The sequence below is a fragment of the Schistocerca serialis genome, chromosome 4 (genome assembly GCF_023864345.2).
Source record: "Schistocerca serialis cubense isolate TAMUIC-IGC-003099 chromosome 4, iqSchSeri2.2, whole genome shotgun sequence".
Classification (NCBI taxonomy): Eukaryota; Metazoa; Arthropoda; class Insecta; order Orthoptera; family Acrididae; genus Schistocerca; species Schistocerca serialis.
Genome location: NC_064641.1, coordinates 754710875 through 754731529, shown reverse-complemented (window position 1 = coordinate 754731529; position 20655 = coordinate 754710875). Strand labels below are relative to the sequence as shown.

At 38.1% G+C, this 20655-nt stretch overlaps 1 protein-coding gene across 1 annotated transcript in view; it reads left to right on the top strand.

The window, feature by feature from the left end:
- Positions 1-20655, top strand: part of LOC126474748 (dynein beta chain, ciliary-like) — a 734368-nt gene that overhangs the window by 193233 nt on the left and 520480 nt on the right. Inside the window, exon 17 of the mRNA XM_050102225.1 lies at positions 7879-8095. Coding sequence (XP_049958182.1) covers positions 7879-8095 — 217 coding nt within the window. The remainder of the gene's footprint in view (positions 1-7878; positions 8096-20655) is intronic.

Genomic DNA, 20655 nt, shown 5'->3' with positions numbered 1-20655 from the left:
TTTACTCCCTCCATGATTGAACTTCCGAAGTACCCTGAAACACTTGTTCTTTTATCTTGGACTGAGAAATCAAATACCAATTTTCGTAGTTGTAGACTCAAAATTGTCTTAATAGTGAAATATTTTCAAAAAGCTTTTCATTCCCTATTTCATCTCCTTAGGAGTTCAATTTTGAACAATGCCTTCCCAAACAATGCCTACAGTATGATAAGCATCCTCTCCAAATTTCAAGTTTCTATCTTTAGTGGTTTGGGCTAGGTATTGAGACAGTGAATCAAGCTGGCCGTGTTTCACCCTTTAGGAGATGAATTTCCAAAAACAGTTAAACACGCATTTTTTCATTTGTAACTGAGAAGCCAGATACCAATTTTTAAAGGCTTAACTTTAAAAATGGTTTCATAATGAAATATTTTCATAAAACAGTTCATCGCCAGTTCATCTCCTTAGGGATTGTATTTCAAAAAACCCTGAAAAATGTATTTTTTAAATTTGTAACCAAGAAGTCAAATACCAGTTTACATGGATGTAGCTTTAAAATACATTACTTTCAAAAAAACTTTCATCCACTATTTCACCCCCATAGGGGTTAAATTTCGAAAATTGCTGAAACACGTATTTCTTATTTCTGACCAAGGAATCAAATACTAATATTTTTAGGTCTAGTTTCAAAATTGCCTTAATAGTGACATAATACCACGAAGCCTTTCATCCTCTATTTCAAACCCTTAGGGATGGAGTATCAAAAAATTCCTTCTTAATTGGTGCCTACAGCACAAGATCAACACCCTCTGCAAATTCCAAGTTTCTGTTAGTGGTTTAGGGCGAGTGATAATGAGTCAGTGAGTGAGTCAGTCAATTGGGACATTGCCTTTTATATATATAGAGATGTATTGTGCAGATAACATAGACGATAAATATAATGTGTTTCTCAACACATTTCTTATGTTATATGGAAGCTGCATTCCTTTAGAACTTATGAAACAGGATATTGGCAGTAACAGGCAACATGGATGGCTGAATAATGGGATAAGGATATCATGTAGAAGAAAGTGGGAATTATATCAAAACGTTGGGGGTAGTAACAATGGAGCTCCAGTAGTCCATTATAAACATTACTGTGAGGTGCTTAAAAATGTCATTAGGAAAGCAAAAAACATGTGGTACACAAATAGAATAGCTAACTCTCAGGATAAAATTAAAACCATATGGTCAGCCATGAAGGAAATGTCTGCAACCAGCACAAGGTCAGGGATATAAAGCAGTTCATAGTAAAAATATTTTTGTTTTTTTAACTCAGTTATATGCACAGTATTTGACAATCACTTTCTAAATATAGCAGGTGAATTAAATAAAAACTTAGTTTCTACAGGAAATCATATTATCCTCTTAGAAAATGGCTTTCCAAGACTGCTATCTGAAATACACCTCGGAAGTACTAATAAGGGGTCATGGGTAAGATGGGGCAGGATACTAAAGCACTGTGTTGCCCATGTTAACCCAGTATTTAGTCAAATTTGTAATTTTTCCTTTAGAAATGGTCAGTTTTGTGAGCGGTTAAATTGCTCAGTACTGAAACTGGTTTGTAAAAAATGAAAATGGGGTAATATAGACAACTTTAGATCTATTGTCCCTCTCCATAGCATAGAGATAGCATTACCACTTACCACACAGGGGGGCAGGGTTTGATTCCTGGCCAGGGACTGGGTGTTGTGTGTCCTCCATCATCATTTTCATCATCATTGACTCGCAAGTCGCCGAAGTGGCATCAACAAAAAAGGACTTGCAATACGACGGCCGAACTCCCTCGAGTGGGGCCTCCCGGCCAACAATGCCATACAATCATTTCATTTTTTTAGATCTATTCCTATGCCATCAGTGTTTGCAAAAGTTATTGAAAAATCTGTGAATATAATGGTAATTGATCATTTCAGTTCACATAATTTGCTGTCAAAAGTACAGTTTGGTTTCAGAAAAGGTGTAACAACTGAAAACACTATATTCTCTTTTTGTGCAAAGACTAGGTGTCTTATTTGATCTAAGGCACTTGAATGTGTTGATCATAAAATTTTACTGCAGAAGTTGAACCATTATGGAATAAGAGGAGTGGCTCACAGTTGTTCCTCTCGTACTTTAAGAATAGACAGCAAAAGGTCATTCTCTACAGTAATTGGAATGGTTATGAGGTGATATCTGATTGAGACATGATTAAATGGGGGGGGGGGGGGGGGGGGCCTCAGGAGGTCAGCGCACCTGTTTATAAATGCCTTCAAATATGACAGGTGATTCGAAAATATCTTAAGTGCAACATAAAGGCAATGTATCAAATAGAGCAGTTCCAGACATATGTTCCTGGCTTGTAGAAAATAAATTGATGATAAATCACAGTAATATTCAATTTTTACAGTTTGACACACAACTCAACCATAACTGACACTTACGTAACATTGAATGGGCATATCATTAGGGAATCTGAACAGTTTAAATTTCTATGTATTCAAATAGATAATATGTTGTCATGGACGGCACATGTTCAGGATCTTGTTCAAAAACTTAATTCTGCTATAGGCCTATTTAGCATTAGAATAGTATCTGCGGTAAGTGGTAGTCCAACACAAAAATTAATCTACTTTGTATATTTGCATTCGCCTGTGACAGACAGCATGATATTCCGTAGTAACTCTTTCCATTCACAAAGAGTATTTTTGGCTCAGAAATGGGTAGTTTGAGCAATATGTAATGTAAGTTCATGAATCTCTTGTCAACCCCAGTTCCGGAGTTTGGGAATTCTGACATTGACCTCTCAACATTTTTTTAATGTCATTTGTTGTTAACAATATGAGCTTATTACCAAGAAATTGCAACTTTCACTCAGTTAATGATAGACAAAAATCCAGTCTGCACTTGGATCTAATCTTCTTGAGTCTTCTGCAGAAAAGCATGCATTATTCTGCGGCATCCATTTCCAGTAAGCTACCACAAGAATTTAAAAAGTCTTAGCAGTCATCCTCACACTTTCAACTCTAAACTGAACCCCTTTTATTCTGTCGGGGAGTTCGTGAAAAAAATAAGGTGATTCCTGTGTTTTATTGTTAATTATGCTAATACATACTCACAGTTTGTCATCTGCATAGGATTCATGTGCATTTTATTTCACCTATTGTTGTTTTGCTGATGTTAATTTTGCGATGTTAATCCCATCACCATGGAGATTTGCTCCTCAATTTGGCCCCTGTGGAACTATGTATAAAAACAAGAAAAGGTCAATGTCTCATTGCTCTTTTTATATTTTTTATGATGCAGTCACATGAGCATTTCAGTCCTTATTTTAGTTGTGCTAATATTGATACTGCTATCAAATGTCTAATGAACTTTTACTGAAGCACAATCATATGAAAAATCTAATCAATAACAATGCCCCAACATCTGCTTTCTGTGCTGAAGAGTCCATTCATGATAACCAGTGAGTTCAGTAAATGATTGGTAATTGAAGCTATTCTGGGCACAACCTTAACACACAGCCATTAAATGAATGAGGTTTGTCATAGGCTTCAACAATAAATAAATAGTAAGTTAAATAAAATGAGTGAAAATTCGGTGATAACAAAAGAAGTGGTGAAGTTAAGTTGACTGCTATATATTGTTCACTTAAAACACAAAAATAGAAATGAAAGTCCCACATAAAATCATTAAACATGAGGCTTATAAAGTTTCTGTAGCAAGGTTAATAAGATTTCTATATCAAGGTTAAATAATTAAGCTTGTAGCCAAGTGCAGGTAAGATAACAGGAATAGCTCATAAGATGTGGCAGATGCCTCAGGCAGAACAGCTACTGTGGAAGTAGAACCAAAATCCAGATCCCGACTATATTTTCATCTTAAAGTTCTTTAGTAACAGTACTTCATTGCTTTTAAAGTCCAGCATGACACACAGAATCAAGGTCTTTCAGTTATGAAAGGATACAACACTTGAAAGAAATTTGAAAGAATGTTATGTACCCATATGCTGCACAAAGAGTCTATCACTCATAAAACTTTATAAAGTGTTGGAACAGTGCAGCTGGATTGCCACCCAGAGACTTAGTTCAGCTCTTACTGACTGCTGCCCTGAGTCATAACCAAATGACTGCCAGATCCAACCACGTGAAACAGACAGACTACAATAGAACATGAGGTGCAGCAGTGCCACCTGTTTAAATTCAGGAAACCATACTCCACTAGTCATGCTAACAACATCTTACAAAATTATGATAAAATAATCATCATTGAAAGTGTATAATTTTCTTAAGACTAAACTTATTGAAATAAGCATGTTCCCATTCTGATCTTACACACAAACTACAACACTATACGAAATTACAATACTACACTAACATTAATGAAATCATGATAAAATTTCACAACCCCATTCACAACATTTAAAATAAGCAAATAAAAATAAATATTTCTTTTTATGTGTGGCATGTGAAAACAGTGTACAATTTCCTGATAATTTGTGCTGTGCTCTGTATTGTTATGTAACACTCACCAAATTTGAAATACATCTAATTTAATTGGAGGCCTGCTGTAATCAAACTGCATAATACTTTAGTGTTAGCAGAAATGTCTTACCTACCTAAACACAGGGCTTGATTTGTGAAAAAGAGGTTTTGGTACTGTGGCCTTCTTGGGCGTTGGTGTTGATGGAGGTTTGAAATTTAGATTTCTTATTTTCAATGCTTTTCTGAGCATTTTAAAAGTGTGAATACAACATTTGTATTGGTAAAAAATAAAACTCCCATGTGCACCAACAATTTTTATTACATTTCTATTAAGTCTTCTGTTTCTCATTTTGCCTTTTATTATAAAGAAGAAACTACAGTAAAATTAAGACACATAAATTTGAACTACAAGGTACTGAATAAGGAAAAATCTTAAATGTTTTAACTTACAGTTTATATATCTGGCCAAAACTCTGAAAGGATTTCGTTGTACATCCCTCATATGTCTCTTCCCCTGCTGTTGGTATCCATAGTGAAGTGTCGTCCATGAAGCAGCCGAGATTCCACATACTTTGAAGGGTCAAAATGAGTCAGTGGTGGGCCATTCCACGTCAGAAAAAATAGAGAAGGAACAGTATTTGTTAACAGAGAGGCTCTGCAATCACTAATGATCAGATTCACATTCACTAGACGGCACTGGGACTTTTTGGTGGTCGTTGTCAATAGAAGCTAATTAATGGAATAATTTTCTTTGTTTCACAGTTTCCACCAAAGTTCTCATAATTATTAAAAATATACTCACCAAATGCTTTAATCGTATCTTGTGCATTCAACTGAAAGTGAACTGCAAGTCTCTCAACACCATTTTCCCCTAAATTTCTATTCTTCCACATTTCAAAATCTGTGGTGTAAATTTTTTTTCATCAGAGGTACAGGTACAGAGTACTGTTGAGTACCATCACAAATCAAGCAATGTCTAAACATAAATACATTTAGGAGAAGGGTAAAGGTATGGTTCCTGTATAGTCATGCTGCACCATGATACATATGGTTCTAGAGTACATTTTGCTCTGGTGAATTTAACTGAGTGATTGTAATCAAATGGTCGATACTCTGGATCCATGAAAGTTACAGGCAAACTGTGTTGGTATGTGTTCACTGGACAGTTCTTCATCTGTTTCGCATATTGTTTATGATTGTGGCAGTTTCGGTTTACTAGTGGTGTGGTGTAAAACGTTTTTGCAATCATTGTTCATAAAGTTCATAGTCACTTAAAATCTAGAGTTTGCACAGTGTTTTGCAATGCTGCATTGAACTCGTGATGTTGAGGTGCACAAGTTGATGTTCATATTTACTACATTGATCCAGTGGACTCACATATAGTAATTTTCTATATAATACAGGCAAGTAGTATTTTCTAGCTGCAAAGTAACATGTTGACAGTCAGCCATGCATCTGCAGCTGGCTTAACCACCAGAATCCTTTCAGGGATTTCTGGCCATTACCTGTGGCAGCCTAACCCCTTTGTACTTAGCGCCCTACTATGGCTAAGCATATGAAGCTCCACCTTGCCACTACATTAGTGTCTTTGTCTAAGTCAGGAGCCAGCCAGGCTTGTAAACTCGCAGCTCCCTCTGTGCCCTACCTTCCCGCCCACCTCCACCATATCAGAATTTATGGTCAATCTGAACAACATAATGTATTTTATTAACTGTCAACCAGCAAGCATTGAAAAAAATACTAGCAGGATGATGAGTGTGGTTTATGGCAAAGCAACAAATATATTAACTTTTAGTTAACTTTCTTTCAGAAATATTTAACCTTATCATTAATACTGTCCTTGTCTCCTCCATTAAAGAAGCGATGTCTTCTTTCAGTAGCAGAAGACTCTAGATGTGTATGTGTGTGATATTGTCATGACTTACTTTTCAACTGGATGCCACACATTGGTGTCTCTTTATGTATCAATTCTGATGTGATATGCACAAACATTAGCTTTCCAGAACACTGATCACTTACAATAGATCAAGCAAAGTTGAGAGTTTGAAATTATGAAAAGAGGATAAACATGCTCTTTTAGTCACAAATATCACAAAATGCAAAATAATGATTGTATTTGAACTCATAAAATATTAAGGTCCTGAAATGATATAGTAGCATACCCCATTCCACTACTCCCACTGTGTCACTTATTGTTGGTGTACTCAGCCATTGGGAAAAGACACATTCAGTCACATTCTCTTCCATTTTAAAACATATTTGTATCTGAGCAGTCCTGTAAGTTCATTAACTGATATTATAATATCTCTATTCTGAATCTCGACTGATTGTACCTGCTCCATCTGTCAGTTTCCTGAAAGTAAGAAACACTAACCTGAGCTGCATGCAGGTAAAGTTGACTGTGATTTATACTTTGTTTTCCATTATGTTTATTCTATGTATACTATATTAAGTTGTGTGATGCCATTCAATTTTTGAAACAATGACCAAGTGCAGCAGATATTTCAAAATATCATACATAGTGCTTACTGTGACAAATGTATCCGTATCATTGCTACAACTCTAGGGGTCAGGTAGGTAAGTAATGTGTTATGCTTTATCTTCTTTTTTTATTTTTATTTATTTATTTATTTTTAAATTGCTGTGCATGTGCTGTACAGTACAGTGAAAGAGAAATTTACACATCACCATTAGAAATTTATGACAATTATTTACTATGTTATACACAACAGAATAAACATTGTATTCAGAAAATGTAGCATCAAGACCTTCAGAGACATTACAGCAAGAAAGGAGTAGTGGAGAGGTAAAGGAGGAAGAGTAGATGGAGAAGGAAGAATTTTTAAGTTTGTGAAGTTGGAGAAATTGTATGTGGAAGGTAACAATGTCTTTCCTGGTATATTTACATATCATTGACAACTATGTATAAATGTAAAGAAAAGTTATTAAACAACTCAGTTCTGATTTTCTTTTCTTAACAAGTGTGATTTTACATTAGATGTAGTAGAAAGATTGCAGCAATTTTCAAAATTAAAGTCTGTATGAACATTCTGTCCTGTTATGTTAGTCTCATTCTATTTTCATAAATAGGAACTATTTTTAAGCTGCATCATAGATGTAATTGGATAATATTTTTGTTGCTCATCTCTATGCTTAATAACACCAACAGGCAAATGTTTTGTGTTTATATTAAATTAAGCTTTAAGTTTTTAATGAGCCACTTGCTTGAGTCTTTTGCCTGCTGACTTAATTGCTATCATTGAGGACTGAGTCCTTCATGAGGGACTATAATGTGAGAGATGTTAATAAAAACCTGAGCTATATCTTTTTGTTTCATTTGTAATGTTGTAGGTGCTTGAAATTCATTTAACATCTTGCATTTTCACTGCAATGATTTCAGTCTGGGAACACTATGGGAACAAATGGATGGTGGATATGCACCATTATTTGAAGCTCAGCTGCAACTGCGTGAACCTACTCTGGAGCTGGTGCCACCCCTTCAGCCACAGGACCATCCTGATGGGTTTCAGAAGCTTGTTTCTGGTCTTATTGATGATATTATGCACATGGCTGCACTTATACCACGCATAAGTGCAAATTGTGGCCGGACATATGAGGTATCAGATAAGTGTAATTAGAAAGGTGCAATAGATATCCAAACAAATTTGACCTAAAAACCCATTGAATAACATTTGCATTTCAACCTGTTAACAGGTCATATTAATAGGATATAATAATAATGAACTTCTCTTTTCAAAATAATGTTTAAGTTGTTGTTGTTGTTGTTGTTGTTGTTGTGTGTGTGTGTGTGTGTGTGTGTGTGTGTGTGTGTGTGTGTGTGTGGGACAATGTTTTCTATTCTTTTCTTTTTTTCAATTGTAGGTATTACTTTAATAAAGCTTTTCAATAATGCTTCACTCCTATTATATAGTACTGCACCCAAGCCTCTTGTGTAGTCCATGATTAACTGTCTGATATTTTATGGAAACTTATACTTGAATATTTGCATATAATAGCTATAAAATGTACACCCCTTTCTGACAAAAACTGTATCACAAATAGTTCTTTATTATGAAAGATCAAACACCTCGCAGTTCTTGCAAGTCTGTGTTTTTTTCCTAATTACTACTATAAAAATATTTTTTGTGTCATTTCTTTATGTTGTACTTTCGATTATGTTTCATCATAACTATATCTTTCTGTAACTCATACTAAATAAACAATTTTCGGTTTTTGAAAATATAATGTAACTGGATAGATAAAAAATCTACTCACCAAGTGGTGGTAGGAGACTGCAGTCCCCAACAATCAATCTTTCTTTCTCATCGCATCTGGTAAGTCTCCACTGAATCATGGCTCTGAGCAACTTTTCCAAACTCTCCTTATTTCCTAAACCTTATCAGTCCCTTTTCTTTATCCCTCTTGTGCCAGAAGAAAGGGCACTGGCTTCAAAATTTTACAAATCACCTTAACCTTTAAATGCGTGTATTCTCCTTCTGCCGCTTGATGAGTAGAGTTTTTATGTATTCACTTACATTAACTGTAAACAGAACTGTCATCACAGCTTTAATTCTGTCAGTACCTTGTCTTCGATCTTCCATTCTTCACAGAAGCTCCCATGTGAATCTTGCAGAACTAGCGCTCTGGAAGAAATGATAATATGGAGACATGGCTTAGCCACAGTCTGTGGGATGTTTCCAGAATGAAATTTTCAGTCTGCAACTGATATGGAACTTTCTGACAGATTAAAACTGTGTACCAGGAGCGAGACTCAAATTCAGGACCTTTGCCATTTGTGGGCAGGTACTGTGCCAACTGAACTACCAAAGCATGACTCATGGCACACATCCTCACAGCTTTAATTCTGCCATTACTTTATTTCCTACCTTTCAAACTTCACAGAAGCTTTCCTGTGAACCTTGCAGAACTAGCTTTCCCTGAAGAAAGGATACTGTGAAGACATGGCTTAGCCACAACCTGGGGGATGTTCCCAGAATGAAATTTTCACTCTGTATTGGAGTGTGTGTGTAGCTCAGCTGTTCTATTTTGGATGGTCACCATGCGAGTATGGGGATGGAGAGGCTCCACTTAATATTTACAAAAAATATGTGCATAGGCTTTGGCTTAGAATAGCACTTCCCCTCCAGTGCTCAGCATTTCCCCTGCAGTGTGCTGATGCCCTGCTGGCAACCCCCACCACTATCAATATCTCCACACTTTCCCTCCTGACTGCATATCTACTGACCACTTTATTAAGCATGCTCCATACCGAACATTTCTTGAAGCAAATCTTTCACCTGGCAAGCGACATGTGGTGTCACCCAATCTTCCATGAAAATAGTGGTGTGGACACAGTTGCATTCTACACCTGACAGGTACACGAGGCATCATCTCGTCAAAGAAAAATGGACAGAGAATGGAGGAGCTTGTGAAACCACACCACACAACCACATATGCTGAGTGTAGTGAATGTTCCTGCACAACATGTGGCAGAGTAGAACCCCATATGCAACAGTTCTGTGCAGTTGTGGCACCATGGAGAGCAAAATCAGGGTGGTGATTCTTCTGAAAAACCTGGAATCCTTGATGTGTAAAAACTGTGGTTAAACTACTGTTTATAGCTCAGCTGAGAGGAAAGAAAAGTATTAAATGGTATGCTGCTTGTCCCACTGCTTACCATTAATTTTGTCAGGAGCTTCTTGAAACCATCTTTCTCCTCACACCTGAAATTCTCAGGGATTTCTTTTTCCAAGTTTGAGTAGCCACACTGTAACTGTGCCTCGTCCATTCCAAAGAATATTCCCCAGCCACATATCAACCATTTTCATCCATATCAAGAAAGTAAGGGCAATATTACGATGTTGTAGTGTATCTTGGGGCTTCATTTGTTGCACATGCTGAATATTGCCTTCAAGATAACAGTGTAAAATGCACTGCAAAATCTTTTGAGCTGTTGACCAGGAGAGAGACAATTCCCGTGACACAGCTTGAGCATTGGCTGCAGAGTTTGAGGCATGTACTGCATGGTCAGTTATTGTTGTTGTTGTGGTCTTCAGTCCTGTGACTGGTTTGATGCAGCTCTCCATGCTACTCTATCCTGTGCAAGCTTTTTCATCTCCCAGTACCTACTGCAACCTACATCCTTCTGAATCTGCTTAGTGTATTCATCTCTTGGTCTCCCTCTATGATTTTTACCCTCCACGCTGCCCTCCAATACTAAATTGGTGATCCCTTGATGCCTCAGAACATGTCCTACCAACCGATACCTTCTTCTGGTCAAGTTGTGCCACAAACTTCTCTTCTCCCCAATCCTATTCAGTACTTCCTCATTAGTTATGTGATCTACCCATCTAATCTTCAGCATTCTTCTGTAGCACCACATTTCGAAAGCTTCTATTCTCTTCTTGTCCAAACTATTTATCGTCCATGTTTCACTTCCATACATGGCTACACTCCATACGAATACTTTCAGAAATGACTTCCTGACACTTAAATCAATACTGGATGTTAACAAATTTCTCTTCTTCAGAAACGCTTTCCTTGCCATTGCCAGCCTACATTTTATATCCTCTCTACTTCGACCATCATCATTTATTTTGCTCCCCAAATAGCAGAACTCCTTTACTACTTTAAGTGCCTCATTTCCTAATTTAATTCCCTCAGCATCACCCGACTTAATTAGACTACATTCCATTATCCTTGTTTTGCTTTTGTTGATGTTCATCTTATATCCTCCTTTCAAGACACTGTCCATTCCATTCAACTGCTCTTCCAAGTCCTTTGCTGTCTCTGACAGAATTACAATGTCGTCGGCGAACCTCAAAGTTTTTATTTCTTCTCCATGAATTTTAATACCTATTCCGAATTTTTCTTTTGTTTCCTTTACTGCTTGCTCAATATACAGATTGAACAACATCGGGGAGAGGCTACAACCCTGTCTTACTCCCTTCCCAACCACTGCTTCCCTTTCATGTCCCTCGACTCTTATAACTGCCATCTGGTTTCTGTAAAAATTGTAAATAGCGTTTCGCTCCCTGTATTTTACCCCTGCCACCTTTAGAATTTGAAAGAGAGTATTCCAGTCAACATTGTCAAAAGCTTTCTCTAAGTCTACAAATGCTAGAAACGTAGGTTTGCCTTTCCTTAATCTTTCTTCTAAGATAAGTCGTAAGGTCAGTATTGCCTCACGTGTTCCAGTGTTTCTACGGAATCCAAACTGATCTTCCCCGAGGTTGGCTTCTACTAGTTTTTCCATTCGTCTGTATAGAATTCGTGTTAGTATTTTGCAGCTGTGACTTATTAAGCTGATAGTTCGGTAATTTTCACATCTGTCAACACCTGCTTTCTTTGGGATTGGAATTATTATATTCTTCTTGAAGTCTGAGGGTATTTCGCCTGTTTCATACATCTTGCTCACAAGATGGTAGAGTTTTGTCAGGACTGGCTCTCCCACGGCCGTCAGAAGTTCCAATGGAATATTGTCTACTCCGGGGGCCTTGTTTCGACTCAGGTCTTTCAGTGCTTTGTCAAACTCTTCACGCAGTATCGTATCTCCCATTTCATCTTCATCTACATCCTCTTCCATTTCCATAATATTGTCCTCAAGTACATCGCCCTTGTATAAACCCTCTATATACTCCTTCCACCTTTCTGCTTTCCCTTCTTTGCTTAGAACTGGGTTTCCATCTGAGCTCTTGATATTCATACAAGTCGTTCTCTTATCTCCAAAGGTCTCTTTAATTTTCCTGTAGGCGGTATCTATCTTACCCCTAGTGAGATAGGCCTCTACATCCTTACATTTGTCCTCTAGCCATCCCTGCTTAGCCATTTTGCACTTCCTGTCGATCTCATTTTTGAGACGTTTGTATTTCTTTTTGCCTGTTTCACTTACTGCATTTTTATATTTTCTCCTTTCATCAATTAAATTCAATATTTCTTCTGTTACCCAAGGATTTCTACTAGCCCTCGTCTTTTTACCTACTTGATCCTTTGCTGCCTTCACTACTTCATCCCTCAAAGCTACCCATTCTTCTTCTACTGTATTTATTTCCCCCATTCCTGTCAATTGCTCCCTTATGCTCTCCCTGAATCTCTGTACAACCTCTGGTTCTTTTAGTTTATCCAGGTCCCATCTCCTTAAATTCCCACCTTTTTGCAGTTTCTTCAGTTTTAATCTACAGGTCATAACCAATAGATTGTGGTCAGAGTCCACATCTGCCCCTGGAAATGTCTTACAATTTAAAACCTGGTTCCTAAATCTCTGTCTTACCATTATATAATCTATCTGATACCTTTTAGTATCTCCAGGGTTCTTCCAGGTATACAACCTTCTTTCATGATTCTTAAACCAAGTGTTAGTTATGATTATGTTGTGCTCTGTCCAAAATTCTACCAGGCGGCTTCCTCTTTCATTTCTGTCCCCCAATCCATATTCACCTACTATGTTTCCTTCTCTCCCTTTTCCTACACTCGAATTCCAGTCACCCATGACTATTAAATTTTCGTCTCCCTTCACAATCTGGATAATTTCTTTTATTTCATCATACATTTCTTCAATTTCTTCGTCATCTGCAGAGCTAGTTGGCATATAAACTTGTACTACTGTAGTAGGTGTGGGCTTCGTATCTATCTTGGCCACAATAATGCGTTCACTATGCTGTTTGTAGTAGCTTACCCGCATTCCTATTTTCCTATTCATTATTAAACCTACTCCTGCATTACCCCTATTTAATTTTGTGTTTATAACCCTGTAGTCACCTGACCAGAAGTCTTGTTCCTCCTGCCACCGAACTTCACTAATTCCCACTATATCTAACTTCAACCTATCCATTTCCCTTTTTAAATTTTCTAACCTACCTGCCCGATTAAGGGATCTGACATTCCACGCTCCGATCCGTAGAATGCCAGTTTTCTTTCTCCTGATAACGACATCCTCTTGAGTAGTCCCCGCCCGGAGATCCGAATGGGGGACTATTTTACCTCCGGAATATTTTACCCAAGAGGACGCCATCATCATTTAATCATACAGTAAAGCTGCATGCCCTCGGGAAAAATTACGGCTGTAGTTTCCCCTTGCTTTCAGCCGTTCGCAGTACCAGCACAGCAAGGCCGTTTTGGTTATTGTTACAAGGCCAGATCAGTCAATTATCCAGACTGTTGCCCCTGCAACTACTGAAAAGGCTGCTGCCCCTCTTCAGGAACCACACGTTTGTCTGGCCTCTCAACAGATACCCCCCCGTTGTGGTTGCACCTACGGTACGGCTATCTGTATCGCTGAGGCACGCAAGCCTCCCCACCAACGGCAAGGTCCATGGTTCATGGGGGGGGGGTCAGTTATAGCTACAGCAAATTCATCAACAACTGAAATGGGGTTGGTCAACTTCCTTCTCCCTGCTTCATCATGTAATTCACCTGTTTTTCAGTTTTCTTGATCATACTCTTTGCCCATGTATTAACACTTCCCCTCCACTGCTCAGCATTTCCCCTGCAGTGTCCTCTTTGCAGCTAGTCCTGTTGGCAGTATTCCTGCAATGCAGTGGTGCTATTGCTGTTATTTTGATAAAACAATTTCACCAGCAGTGCAAGATCTTCCTTCTTAATAGCCTCCATACAGAAAACGTAAATCTTCGTCACTTCACACTCACTTCACAAAGGAATTCGACACACATTATCATATGCCTAGTGCTCGCAAGGAGACATCAAACATACCATTTACATGCGTCCTCTAGGAATAGGAAAAAACTTTTGTAGATTCAATTTGTTGGCTAATATCTTGTGGATACTACGGTCATTTATAAATTTATCTTGTAGGGCTCGTACTTCTATTCATTCACAACTAGTAATCTCCTTCACAGTGCTTGGAACCTCTTCCCCGAAGATTTCATCAATTAGCTGGAAAAAATTTCAAACAATGTAAAACATTCATAGCCAGAGTTACATCATAATTAATCACGCATTCTCAGATTAACCATTAATACTATGTACTTTACAGTGAGTACCAGGCTCCTCCTCCTCTCTGGACCACGTACAATGAAATAAGTCAAATATATTACATTTTACATAATGTTTATTGCTGATACAGGCTCTTTGGTTATGCCTTGGCGAGCCGACATAACACTTTCCATAAACGGCTCCACAGAAGGAAATATCCATCACATCAAGTGACAATGTCTGTTCGCCACTCGTGCCCACAGGTGGTGCAGCTCCTGCATATAGTCTTGGCTCTGCATAAACAGAAGTGTAGCAACAGTATTTTGTTCCATTCTAGATCAACTAACTTAAAATAATATCTTTTCTCTCTATATTCATGTGAATATCTTGCATTTCTTGAAGAGCTTAAGGGTGTACCATGGCATTTCCTAACAAAATGTCATGTTACATTACAGTGTCACCAAACACAGCATACTGATGTGAAAACAGAAAACATTTCACATTATGTCTTTTTGCAGCGTAATATTTACACCTAGTGGCAAAAGTGGAACCATTATTTTTTCAGCATACTCCACATGTTCACCGATTAATGAACATACCTACAATGTTTTAGCATCCCGTGATGTATACAGCCAATACTGCAGTACTCGGAACACTTTCAGTTTAAATTATAACCACCCGGTATAGGGGATCCATCATTGTGAAAACTGGATAGTTGTTAGTAAATAGTTTCCTGAGGAAAGATGTATAATTGATTGTTTCTACAAAAGTAGAATACTGTTGCTTTATTGCTTAATCCAGAGTTGCGGTTTAGAGGAACCTACCTGAGCTTTAGTTGTACGTTAGTACATTAGTAAATGAAAAGTAAAGACACAAGTCTCTGAGCTTCGAATGCTGTTCCTCATGCAGGTAATAGGGGGTAAAGGAGTATAGCAGGCATTACTACAGAAATTTACTATATGCCCTAAAAATGTAACTTACTGCCTGATGCCAGAGATGCAGGGAATAAAAGTATCATAAGTAGGTGCTGTGGTAAAGAATAAAATATCTGTTGATGAATATGTTCAACGTGATAGTATGTATCCAGTGACTCATGTGGATGCATATTTGGAAGTATAATTTTTTTATTTTTTAGCTTAATTTGGGGTAAGTAGTACAGCTGTTTACCTACCCCATTTTACTTGAATGGATTGGAGACCCAAGTCACAGGTGTGGACCATGAGTCAGACTTTTCATAGTAGTTTAGTCTGCAAACTGTACAGAAGTTGCTGTTTTGTTGATACTTTCTCAATAGGTTTCAGTAGTAGGATGTTAAAACCAATTTTCTGGACCTGTGGGGTTGAAGCTGGGTCTGCCATCATTTTATTAATTGGTTTTAGCATAATCTTACTTTTTCTTTCTTTCTTTTCCTCCACCTGTCCACCTCCTCCTCCCCCTGTCTCTGCCATCCCCTCTTCCCCCTCCTCTGCCCATATGTTCCTCATCTTCTCTCTCCCCATCTCCTTCTCCCCCTCGCTCTGTCCACCTCCTCTTCTCCCCTCTCTGTGTCCATGTTTTCCTCCCCCTCCTCTCTCCATCTCCTCCTCCTCTTCTCCCTCTCTCCTTTCATCTCCTGCTGTCTCTCCCCCCTCCGTCTCCCGTCTGTCCTCTTCTTCCCTCTCTTCGTGTATCTCCTTCCGCCCACTTTCTCTGTCCATCTCCTCCTGTCCCCTCTGTATGCCCTTGTCTTCTGCCCCCTCTCACTCCATCTCTTCTTCCCCCTCTCTCTGTCCATCTCTTCCTCCCCTTCTCTGTACATCTCCTCCTGCCCCCCTCCCCGTGCACACACTGTCCATTCTCTCTCCTCCCTGTCTCTGTTCATATCCTTCTCCATCATCTTCCTTCCCCTCTCTCTGTCCATCTCCTTCTCCTCTTTCTCTGCCTGTCCATCTCCTCCTTCCACCCTCCCCTTGCTCCTTTCCCACACACTCAGTGCATTCCTTCTGCCCCTGTCTCTTTCCATATCCCCTTTCCCCTCTCTGTGTCCATATACTTCTCCCCCACACCCTCTTCTTCGAAATCTCTCTGTTCATCTCCTTTCCAGACAATAAGTGTTGTATGTACCCGGTTTTGTTGTAATTGACCCAGTGGCTTTGGCGGAGATGTGGAACACACACATACACACACACACACACACACACACACACACACACACAAACCTGGCCCACTCTTGCATTGTACCCCTGTTTTATTGTTTTTATGTCCTTGTACTCATCTGACCAGAAGTCCTGTTCTTCCTCCCACCCACCTTCAATAATTCCCACATCATCTACCTTCAACTTCTCCTTTTTCCCTTCTTAAATTTTTAACCTAACTACCACACTGAGGGATCTAACATTCCATGCTCCTGACCGTACAATGCCAGCTTTTTTTCCCTGATGATGATATCCTCCTGCTACATAATGGTATAGAAATAGGTTAAAAATAGTATTCTTATAGGACTGTGCCAGTATTGATGGTAATGTAGTCAGTGCTTGTTATAAACACCTTTAATAGAACTATTGAATATACAACCAATAGCGGGAAAGCTCTAAGAAAACAATATTTTAACCTATTTCTCTGTCCTAATATAACATCAAATCCCATGTCTGAAAATAGCGTAAAAGTTGAAGTTCCAATAGCACAATAAAACAGTTATAACTGAAAGTGAGCATGATATCATTTTAAAAGTACTGAAAAGACTTGAAAGATTACAAGAAAGATAGTCCATATCATTGATGCCCCTGATCTTTGGCACCCAATAACTTCCAACATGAGTTTTCAACCTCTGGTTGTTGATTGCCTGTGTCGGTCAGTGACATTCTACTCACTCACAATATGTTACAAACTTACATTGCTGCCTTTGACCTTTCGTTGCTCAAAGAACATCTTTAGATCCATATGTTTGGCTCTTTCTGAAGCTTAATAATTTTCAACAAGTTCCTTCATTTATTAATTATCAATGAAAATATTCGTAGGATGGGACAGAAAGCAATCTTAACCAGTCTTAATGAAATGGTGGGTCATCCACATTGCTTTTGTTACAGCTTCACTCATGCTGTAATGAAACTATCCATTATTTACTGCTGCTCCTGCATATAGTCACTCTCCCAGAAATAAATATTCACCATAGAATTTACCGTGATTTGGTCAGCTCCACAGTCTGATCACTAAACATTTCAATTTCCTTATCAGTTTTGCAATAAGCAAACACTTTTTGTTCTGCCACCCAAATAACTTAGAGTGTGATGATGGCACATCATTTTTCCTCACTCAGATTGTTGCTGAACTGGCTTAACTACATCATTGGATGTGCTCAATCTGGTTGTGTACACTGCCAAGTATAGAAGACTTCTGACTGTGGTTCTGTACTTTGATGCATCCTGTTCACTAAGCTTGTCATCATCTGTTGCATTTTGTAGCTGTACAGTAACAGTGAGAGGTGTTTCCACAGGTCTGCAGTTTTCCATTTGAGATTCTTTTAAAATTTCCTATGCACATGTTGTTTGGTCTAAAATCTGTCATCTCTACTGATTCTAATTGACTGTACAATTCATTCTACTCTGATGTCTCTTATTCAAATTTTATGCATCAGATATTTTTTTATTTTGTTTGACAACTCGGCAATTGGTTGTAATTTCTCTTACTTGTGCAGGAACTCATTGAATGTCTTGTTTCATCTTCTGGTGGGCTGATTGAATCCATCAATCCACTTTTCAAGTCTACAGAACCACCCAACATTGTGAATTTTCTCCTGATAGAATTTTCTGTGTAGTTTGTCAGTTAATCTGTGAAATGCATGGGCAGGTCCACACAGACTTCATCTTTCATATCAGCTTCAAACATGTTGCAACAACATGGTCTTTGGTCATTACCTGAAGCTATCACTGTCGACTACAATTATTCTGTTTTCATTGTATTTTTTTATTGTTATTAGTATGTGGTACAAATGCCCAGGTTCAATTTCATATTTTTCCATTTTTCAGTTCTGACATTGCTTGTTGCCATTGTTTTTATCATCATCTGACATGGTTTCGTATATGATTTGTGTACATTTTTTTCTTGATGTACTCGCCTTTGCAAATGGACAGATCTTCTTATTTTATTTTATTTTGTAGACTTCCAGTTATTCTGATTGTTTAGCTTTCTGCTCTTTTTATTTGAGAATGGTTCCCGTAATTCACATTGTTTATCATCTGTTGGTGAGTAATCATTCTCAGCACATTCATCCTCCCCTTCAGATTCCTTTCCCATTTTCATCTATTCAGAAGTCACACAATTCCAAATCTTCACTTTGTATGAGATTACATGCTTCTCGTGTATCCATATTGCATAAATTCTGTAATGCTTGAAGTCACAGTCTGTAGTCCTTCATGATTTCTGAATATTCAACTGTTATGTGAGGTTGTCTGGTTCCAATTTGCCATGACTACTTTTCATTTTCAACAGTACACGACATCCAAATAGTCACAGATTTTCTCCACCATTTTCTGTTTTTAGCCTTCTAGTTCATAAGTAATTTGCTGTTAATATAGTGCTTTAAGCCCCCGCCCCCTATAAATTTTGTGACAATTCATTCTCCAGAAACGATCATCGCACATTATTTTTGGGGGTTTGGTTGACCTGTTCTGCTACACCATTTTGTTGAAGTTTGCTAAGGAGAGTCAGCTGCTCCAGATTCCTTTTTTTTTTTGCAGAAATTCTTTGAATTATTTACTCATATATTTGCTTGCATTGCTCAGATGTAGCAACGTGGTTTCTTCTTTTGATAAATATGGGGTTATTCAAAATGATCTAGACACTCTCAAGTCATTGTTATTAATGTTTGTATTGACGTAAGGTATTATGCGACTGTATGTATGGAATCAGCAACTCAAGACATTTTTAGTGTTATGTTCACAAATGGTCTATTATATTGTCCAATTTGGCTGACATGTGGCCTACAGTGCCTGTATCAGTGTCAGTCACAGCTGCCTTGTTACGTTCTCATAAGTCAAGGATGTTGTGGGAAGAGGAGGTGTGAAAATCCCACAGGTAAAAATCACATGGTTTTGGGTTCGGTGAACATGGAACATCATAATGAAAGAATGATGGAGAAGTGTCCTGTTGTAAAATGAAATTATGACTGTCATTTTACAATTGTGACATGAACAACAGCTGAAGCATGTCCATGTAAGAATGCCCAGTGATCATCCACTCAGCAAAGACTAAGGGCCCAAACACTTTTTACCTTGACCACCTTAGTTAAGGGCTGCCCACTCCTTTTCCTCAATTCCTTAAACTTCTGTTCCAACTCGTAAGTGGATCTTCCAGTAGATTGAGCCTTGTAAAATGTGGTCCCACACTTCTGACACACTGTGGTTGCAGACTTGCTCTTGCAGAACTTCGTTACACAAAATGCATTCTCCATTGGCCTATTTGCCATATTGCTAGAGATCAGTAAAAAAATTCTTGAGTTGCTGTTTTCATACTACCATGTATCTCAAACAATAATCATTAAATGGTACAACATATTTCACTCAACCAAGTGATTGTGGGCCAGAGGTACATATTACATCACTCTGTATCAAATGCAGGAGCTCATTTCCTCTGTTTTCAGTCTGTTTATCTTGTCTTTGATGCACACTCTGCACATCTGATTTATCCTGTCATCTGATGCTTCGAGAGCTATTTCACTACATTTAACATATTTCTTAACTTTCTCAGTACAAATGTAGCCCAACCTTTGGTGCCATAAGACAATTACCTAACTAGTGGTGAGATTCACAGCAGGGCCATACTGGAATTGTCTTCACAAAAGTAGCACAGTTGCTATTCTTTGAAGCTTTAGCAATTATCCTCATTTTTTTCATGACTCTAGCTCTATCTTTTGTCAATTGTACCATCACTTCTTTGTCTGTTGCCTGAGAGATTGCTATCAAATTCCACATGATGTCTGTAATGTACAACATATACTGCAAGTCGACTGTTTGTCCTTCACATTCTTCTGGTGGTACATGTCCACAATGTTGAAACCTGTGTGTAACAGTTATCCATTGCTAGGTACTTTTACTGTCCATTAATATGCATGAAAATGACATATTTATCATGTTGATAAGTCACATGGCGTGTTGCTCCACTGTTCAGAATCCATAAATACGTTTCTATCGTTTTGTCAGAAAATTAGGTACATGTCACATGTGGATATGCAGCCATGTGCAATATACTTGCACTTATTTCATTTATAGCT